Below are 9,231 nucleotides of genomic sequence, written 5' to 3'. Positions count from 1 at the left end.
CAATCAGAGGTTGTTACAGGTCAGTTTGGAATCATCCATTCCTTGTTTGCTTTTTGGGGTTCTTGCTTTTGTTGTATAGATATTTTCCTTTTCTGTTTTCTGTTTTGGTATCTGCATCCCCTGTTTTGGTCTGCACTGCTGTTCTGCTTGGGACCCTCCTCAGTTTTGGGCAACCGAATTTGCCTGAATTCGAAAAAGAAGAGAAAGTTAATCACGACATTTCGTCCTTCCAAACTGGATTCTCAGTTGGTGACACTGTTGTTGTTGACAGGGATCAGAGCTATTTTGTAAAAGGATATTCAGAGTACAGGAGTGATGTAGAAGAGAGTGGTGTCGAGGAAGCGAGTTTAGCAGGTGAGAGAGATAATAGGGGTGAGGAAGATTGTGGCTTGCTTTCTGATGTTCCGTTGGATGATGAGAACCCGGAGGTTGTTCAGCCTGAGAAGCCTTTGAGAGAGGAAGTAGAAAGGGAATTCCATAGTTTCGAGTTGGGAGAGAAGAGTGGGGAAGTAAATGAGGAGAACTTGAGGTCTGAAGGTGTTTCGAGTGATGAGGAAGCTATTGAGAAACAATATGTCTTGGTTGAAAAAGTAAATGACTATATTCTTGATCATGATATTGAGAATGAGAAAACTCCGGGAGGTCCGGTTGACTTTTCACCGAGATCATCTTGGAAACACGTAGAGAACAGCGATGATGATGATGATGACTCTGTGGAGTCAGGGTCTGATCAGGCTGAGAGCTCTTCACCAGATGCTTCCATGGCTGATATCATGCCGATGCTTGATGAGCTCCACCCACTATTAGATCTAGATGCCCCACGTCCTGCTCATATATCCCGTGATGGTTCTGATGCTGCTTCAGAAAAGTCTCAGAAAAGTAACGATGACAGTGTTGAATCAGATGAAGAAGATGCTGAAAACCACGATGAAGTGGAAGAAGATGGTGTTGATGAACGTGACGATGAAGAAGAAACAGAGGGTGGAAAAGAGGATGAAAGTAAGTCTGCTGTTAAGTGGACAGAGGATGACCAAAGGAATCTCATGGATCTCGGATCTTTGGAGCTAGAAAGGAATCAACGGTTAGAGAATCTCATTGCAAGGAGAAGAGCAAGGAGACTGATGGCTGAGAAGAATCTCATAGACTTTGATTCTGCTGATATTCCCATTAATGTTGCACCCATTACTACAAGACGTAACCCATTTGATTTCCCGGATGAATTCTATGCCAACATGGGATTACCACCCATTCCCGGATCTGCTCCATCTATTCTACAGCCTAGACGAAACCCTTTTGATATTCCATATGATCCAAGTGAAGAAAAACCTGATCTTAAGGGGGACAGTTTTCAACAAGAGTTCACAATGTTCACTCACAAAGATAAAGATACATTCTTTAGAAGGCATGAAAGTTTCAGCATGGGATCATCGGTATTGGGGTTGTCCAAGCATGAGAGGCATGATATTAATTGGAAGCCTGTCTTCATAACCGAACGGATGGCTTCAGAGGGGACAAGCTATGGTTCATTCCAGAGGCAATCAAGTGAAGTAAGTGATTCAAAGATGAGTTCGGTTCCAGATACTGAATCAGTGAGTTCAATTGACCATGATGAGAGGAAATTCAGCGAACAAGACTTGTCTCAAGAAGCTGAATTAATGTCCAATATTGATCATGCTTCTGATGGTGCAGAACATGGAAGCCAATCCTCTGGAGAAAATGATTCCGTGGAGATGATAGAAATGGAAGAGAGTGATGTTCATCCCGATGAAGTTGAAATAGTGTTGGGTGGAGTTGAAAATCCTACTGAGATGGAATTCTATCCTGAAACAGAAGTGGTTGGAATCCATGAGCAATTTAATGCAAGAGAAACATATTTGAGAAGAGAACCAAGTGATGAGGACAACAGCAGCAGATCAAGTCGGTCTTCACTATCGGAAGTGATTGACAACATACCAGATGAGACAACGGATAAAACATACATTTTGAAGCATGAAGATGATGAGGTGAGTGGTGAGGTGGAAGAATCTAGAATTTCAACACAAGGTTCAGTGGAAGAATCGATTTTCCAGCAAGTGAGTGGTGAGGTGGAAGGAATTCAACACGTAGAACCTGTTTATGATTCTAGTCCACCTGCTTCTGGAAAGCTCCAATCTTTTGCTTCAGTATCTGCTGATTTAGCAATGGAATTTTCCGAGAGATCACTGCCTCCTGTTTCAGTGGAAATGGCTGATGATGTGGCTGATGAAGAGTCTGAATTGCATGATGAGAGACCGGAAGGTAATAATTCTGGTAGGGAAGAAACTCAAGGAGCCTCTTCCCAACTACATATGGAAGTCAAAAATGAATTGAGGTCTGAGAAATCGGAAGATATTAATCAGCACAATGTTCCTGGAGATGAGTCATATGCAGTTGACACAAATCTTGTTGATCAGAATGGATCTATTGTGTCCGAAGGATTGTCTTCAGATATTGAATTAGTAGAGGGTGTAACTAATTCAGGCTCAGTTCTTAAACAGGATCTAACTGACCATATATCTGCTGATTCTGAAATAATTCTTCAACAAAATGTAGATTCTCCTTCTGAAAAGTCAATTCTACCAGGTGATGAAACTGTGGAGGAAGGTGCAGTGTTGAATGGATTGTCAAGATATCATAGTGCAAATATGTCTGAGTTTGTCCAAGATGCAGATGAAATTCTGGATTCAGTGGTTTCTGATGTGCACCACAGATCTACTAGTCATTCATCTTTGCCCGAAGCTTCAGTGGTTCATTCTAATCTGCCTTCTGAAAAAAATGAACATGAAGAGATAATTTCACCAGATAAGGAAGACATAAATCAGATTGAACAGGATAAAATTGCCTTGTCAAGTTCCGTGGAGCAAGGTAACCCTGATATTTACCAAGATTTGGATAGAAATACGGTTTCCTTCACTTCGGATAGTCAGCAGGAAGTTGATGTGGACTCTTCCTCTAACTCAGAGAATCATCAGTCAGACTCAGATAAACTAGTGGTTGAACCATCTTCCAGTGATCATGATGAAAGTCAGGTAAGTTACATTATATTTTATGCTTCCATTAGTTATAATCATTTATGCTTTGAACTTCTTTTTCTTTAAAGGTCAATCTGTTATTTTCGGAAAATCACATGAGGAGGGAAAATTATATTCGGCTCAAAATGTTTTCCTAGAAACTAGAAAGTATTGTTTCGCTGTTGCTTGATGTTAACACAGAAAATCATTAAAGTTGTTCACCCTTTTGATAATAGTCTTATTTCCTAATACTGATGTAAATCCATATGGGATCTCTCATGATATTTATCAGTACTCGACATTAGTTATAAAATTGTGTTACTAACTGCTGTTACATACAAGTCTGTTTCTTTATCCATCCTAAGGAATCACATTCTTTCCCGATTCACTATATCCCCGTAGATTCTCTATTAACCCGTAGATTCTCTATGAAAATGGGGGAAGAAAGAAATCGCTTTGCCCACTTAGCTTGTATTCAGAATGTTCATCTCCCATAGATTCCTTGTCTTAAATAAGTTAATTTTAGCCTTCTTTCCTTTGCTGTGATTCCCAGACTTTCATTGCCGACAAACCAATATTTTTCCATGACTATTTTTGCGGCTTTTCCTGATCTTTTGTCTGTTTTTCATTGTATTATTTCATGAAAATCTCAAGTCCCATCCAGTGATGCACCTTTAGGTAGCAGGGCAAAGGCAACATGAAAAGTTTCAAATGAATATAATATTAATACAATATGATGAAAGATCAACTTTTAGTTGTTCCCTTCACGTTCATATTTTGCTAAATGATCCTTTTATTATTAATGCTATCAAATATTCCCCTTCTATGTATGAACGAATGGCCTTTATGCAGCTTGGGAAAGCATATCAGGTGTATTTTAACTTGCTATTACAATTATTCATTTACCCATCAGATGGGGGTGAAGTTAGAATATATAGGAGTGGAAATGACAAATACCTATCATGAACAATAGAAAAATTCCAAAGTCGAGCACATGCCCCCACTCTCATATAGGTTGATCCGTCCCTTTTCTGATCTCCTTAATTTCGACCTATCCTGGAGTACCTGAATATGTTAGCCTAGTTCAGATAGGTTGCCATATCTGATACTATTCTGCAACTGACATGGTGATCCACAAATTTGCCGATAGATGACCAAACAAATAGGATGCTTAGTGAGTACTTGTGTTTCAGTTGCATTGAGTGACCGGAAAAAATGTTTTTAATAGCAGTAGTTTTTCAAATTATGATTTTTTTGTTATTTTTACATGCACATGATTCATGTACAAGAACATTTTCTGTCCTTCTGACCTGTTTTCATCTAGATTAGCTGAGAAGACTGATCATAAATTGACATTGCAGAATTCTGATATCGTCCGGGTAGATTCTGCACAGGATGTTGTTACTTCCGATGATGGAGCTGGAGAATTGCATGATGCTATTGACAAAGCTCCTCTCAGTATCTCGTCTGTGACTTCTGAAACATCGGACACTCCCGAATTCAATCCACAGGAAGTGGATTTAGTAGTTGATAGACATCAGGAAACTGAAAGTGTATATGAAGAAGTTGAGCACTTAGATCATTCAGCAGGGGACTATATGTCTCATGTTACTGAAGAAAATAAAGAGTTTGATGATATAAAGGAAATCGATGAGGAATTCTTGTCAGAATTGGACATTGTTGGCGATTTTAGTGTCAGAGATGCTAGTGTATCACTTCATACTGACATTGTGGATGAGAAAACTGTAGATGCTCAAGGTAGCTCACTGTCTAATGATGTAAAGATAGCAGAAGTTGAACAGGATATCCCAGTTCTTGAAGCAAGATCACTTGAAGATATTAACTTGGCCTTTAAGCAACTTCAAGAAGGAATCGATGTTAAGGAGGTCTTGCTTCCAAGTACGGTGAAGGATCAGCTTGTTAGCGAAGAATCTAAAGATCACCCGGAAGTTAATTCAGACCTTCAAGTTATTGAAGCTAGATCTGCGGAAGATACTAATATTGCTTTTAACCAAAGCACAGAAGGTAATCATGGCGAGCTGCCAAAACCATTGGATTTGAATGGCGAATCGGACAAAATAGAAGAAAATGATGTTGGCTCGACCAAGGTGATTGAAAACATTGAAGCAGCAACCAGTGCTGATGAATTGAACAGAGTTCCATCCGATAAACCTGAAAATGCACCCCTGAGCAAATCTGGTGATGAGGGCAAAATCTCAATGTAGAAAATCCAGTTCCAGTTCTAGCTCAAGTGATTCTGATTGATACTAAGAGTTTTCTATGTGCTGGAAGACCTGTAAGTTTCTTATTTTTTGGTGTTCTATCTTTTTTCTTCAGCAATGAGAGTTCGGGTTTCTAGCCTCGGCACCTTCATGTCTTGGCTAATAGTAGTCAGGTTGGTTTTTCTTATATAATTTTGATTGATTGATTTCTTCAAGAATGCGTTTTTATGGTTTTATTTCTTGAAGCTTGCAGTTTCTTGTTCATTTTTACCCTTGAGTGTGAGTAATTTGTCATATAGGATGATACCTTTTTTTTCTCTCAAGACTTGCACAAGAAATTTGATTATTGTACATCAACACTTTGATTTTATAAATGGTGATTGGAGTGGTTTTCTGTGTATAATATTAGCAAGTGCTTTTTTTTTCGGTTGGTTTTTCTCCACTTATTTTCTTGAGATTATTGAGTGCAGTATAATTTAGCTGTATAATGTTTTATTTATTGCATGAATTATGGTTTGATACCTCAGTAGACCAAATCAATGATTGCAGAAAAAGAATGTTGGTATGAGAAAAACAAAGTTTAGAATGGTTATAAAAATAAAATTAGTACTGCCATGAATATCTTCTCACCTTATGGTAAGGAACTAATCATTTTTCGGGTCCGTGGATGCTTCTCCCAACATATGTCACTCCCAGTAATCGAACCCTTCACCTTTTAATCTTTCTGGGGATCTAGTGGGGTCTATCGAATGATATAAACTATCAATGTTTCTGACATTAATTAAGATATTGACTGAATATTGAGGATTCTGCCCATTTGATGTAAGCTAATTTACAAACACTTCATTTCTTTCATAAAGTCACTAAATTTATGACTATACAAATGAAATGCTGGGTTGATTCTGGATTTTGGTTATCCTAACTTTTGACCTGATTTTTTTTTTTAAACCACAAGGCTTGTAGCATCTTCAGTTTTGCTTAATCAAACTTGTTAGCAGCGGATAACATTTTCCAAAATAATATACAATATTAATTTATATTTTTATAAAAATAATTCAATTAGATAACACATTTTGATTGGATTGGTATACCATTGTGGACACTTATGAGTACAGGAGATCTTCATCCTGTCTTATGTAGAAAGTTGTATGTGTTCTTAAAATATGATTTTGAATGAAATTTATTTTGATTAAAATGGAGTTTGATGTAAAATGATTGCTTGGATTTAATCAACTAAATAGAGTTGCTTCTCAAAAGATTAACTTTGAAGTCTAAAATCATTTTTGAAAAAGCCAAAACTCTCTAACATGGAAAAAATGGAGAAGAGAAAAAACTTCGAATATTTGTTTGTAAGTTGGATTTTGGAAGAAAATGCAAAAAAAATAGGAGATTTGAGAGTCATAAAATACATTTATAAGATGATTTTGAAGTCTTCATTTATCTTTAAAACCCAACTCGCAAATAAGTCCCAAGAAAAACACCGAACATGTTAGTAGTTGGTGTGGGGAGGAGAAAAAACTTTAATTAAAGTCTTTAAAAGAAGCAAGGTTGTTGTAACTTAGATATTGTGATTGAATGACATTTTTATTTTTAGCTGGGATTCAGATATTATTTTATAATTTTTAGTTCTTTATCATAAATTAATAATATCAATTTTTATTTTTATTTATTTCGTGAACCCTCATTTATTTTTAAATGGGTCTCATGACATAAAAACAATCGGTATGTTTGCTCTTAGTTTGTACCGATGCAAACTACAAATAGATAGATATGATTTTTTGTAACTAATGATATTCATTCATCCTATAGGTAAGGAACTAGTTTCTTTCAGAATTTATGGTTACTTCTCCTACTAAATATTATTTCCAAGAATTGAACATTTAATATTTTGATATATTTAAAAATAATGGGGAGCCTTATAGAGCTAGAGCAACCTTGGTTGATAAAGATGTTTTATATGTCAATCATGATGATGTATAATTAAAATATTTATTTGCACTTATATTTTAAAATTGTTATTGTGTGAATATATTAGCCATTTGGACAAAGTGATACATACTTTTGAGGTATTACAATTATAATGTAATATTTATGCTATAAAAATGTATACACGGTCAGTGCATCATTCATCATTCGTTTTGATTATTTTTTTTATGAAGAGTTAATGCTGATGGAGAATGAATGGTGAATGATGCAGTGACAATATAAAAAATCTTACATTGTTAGTGAATACATCTTTTTTCTCTTACAATTTATCAAAATTAAATAATAATCATGATCTCAACTCTTCTCTTGATCACACCATTAACAACATTGTGTGCAATTTGCCTAAGCATAATGATGCCTTGATAGCCAAGACAAATAATGTTGCTGCCAAGCCCAAACAAGTGTTGTCCATAATCAAGGACAAGAAAATTGAGGCACCATCACACCTGAACAAGTCAGATCAGATGCACCAAGCCAAGATGCATCAGGCGCATCAGTGCCACGCCCTGACGCACCAGGTGCATCAGCGCCACGCCCAGACGCACCAGGTGCATCAGCGCCACGCCCAGACGCACCAGGTGCATCAGCGCCACGCCCAGACGCACCAGATGCATCAGCGCCAACCCAAGGCGCATCAGGCACGCCAGCACCAGAATAAGGAGCATCATATGTAGCACTAGGCGCACTAGACCAATGCGCAACAGATGCACCAACATCTGGGCAGGGCGCATCAGATGCACCAGATTCAGACCAAAGGGCATCAGCACCAAGTCAATTATGTTCTGGGTACACATCAGGCTACTCAAGCCTATCATGAAGGCAGGGCCACTCAAGGCACTCATCAAACTAAAATCTAGACTAAGCATAACATCCCAAGAAGAATCAAAGACTTAAGATTAATGGGCTTTCCTTTACTTGCAGTCCAAGCTATCATTGTTTTAGTAATTTTCACCATGTTTAACATATGTAACACATGCTAATTAGTTAGTTTAAGTAGTTAGGCAAGTTAGTTAGTTTGTAGTTGTTAATTCCCTTGCCTATAAGTTTAGCATTCCATCTTTGTATTTTTATCAAGTTTTAATTCTAATAAAGATCAAGAAGCATTTCTTTTATTTTCATCTCTTGTTATTCAAGAACTTCTCCATCAAGAAGAAGTTCTGTTTTTCATTCTTCGATTCAGCCTTTCTTTGATGCCATCAGAGCTCTTTTAAGAGCTCTGCTACATTCATCATGTCAATTGACACATCCTCTAATGCCAATGTCACACATACCTACTTGAATCCCACCCAAGATCCTGATTCTCCTTATCATGTACACCCTTCAGAAAATCCTGCAAGTGCATTGGTCTCACCTCCTTTGAATGGTGAGAACTATCACCAATGGGAAAGGGCAATGATGATGAGCCTCATATCAAAAAAAAAAAATGCCATTTGTTGATGGATCAATCAAGATGCTTGCAAAGATTGATCCAATCTTTAGAGCTTGGGAAAGAGCCAACAACATCGTGATCTCATAGATTACAAGGTCAGTGACACCTTCAATTGCACAAAGTATCATATGGATCGATAAATCCTATGAAATATGGGACGAACTAAGTGAAATGTTCTCTAAGGGGAACCTCTACAAGATCGCAGAATTGTAGAAATTTACCAACTTCACACACGGAGAACTCAATGTTTCCAACTATTTCACAGAGTTAAAGACTCTCTAGGATGAACTAGATAACTCCAGGCCAATGCCAAAATGCAGATGTGAAGTACCATGTTGTGGTGATGTAATCTGTGATGTGAGAAATCATAGAATAGAAGATAGAGTCATAGTTTTCCTTAGAGGACTTAATGATTCTTATGGTGGAGTCAGATCTTAAATCATGATCATGGACCCCTTACCCAACATGAGTAAGGTATTTGCCCTGATCATCCAACAAGAAAGGCAGATATATGGCCAAGAATTGGAATCTAAAGCCATGACTGTCTCAAATAATTGGAGAAAAG

The 9,231-nt window shown here is 37.3% G+C and overlaps 1 protein-coding gene across 1 annotated transcript in view; it reads left to right on the top strand.

Moving 5' to 3' along the window:
- LOC109340000 overlaps nucleotides 1-5,651 on the top strand; it is a 12,544-nt gene extending 6,893 nt beyond the window's left edge. The window contains 3 exon segments of the mRNA XM_019577557.1: nucleotides 8-3,047; nucleotides 4,391-5,236; nucleotides 5,238-5,651. Of these exon segments, the coding sequence (XP_019433102.1) occupies nucleotides 8-3,047; nucleotides 4,391-5,236; nucleotides 5,238-5,294 (3,943 nt within the window). The 3' untranslated portion in view covers nucleotides 5,295-5,651.
- The last annotated feature ends 3,580 nt before the right edge of the window (nucleotides 5,652-9,231 follow it).

This window comes from Lupinus angustifolius, unplaced genomic scaffold (assembly GCF_001865875.1).
Source record: "Lupinus angustifolius cultivar Tanjil unplaced genomic scaffold, LupAngTanjil_v1.0 Scaffold_126_1, whole genome shotgun sequence".
Classification (NCBI taxonomy): Eukaryota; Viridiplantae; Streptophyta; class Magnoliopsida; order Fabales; family Fabaceae; genus Lupinus; species Lupinus angustifolius.
This window is presented reverse-complemented; position numbering and strand designations above follow the sequence as displayed.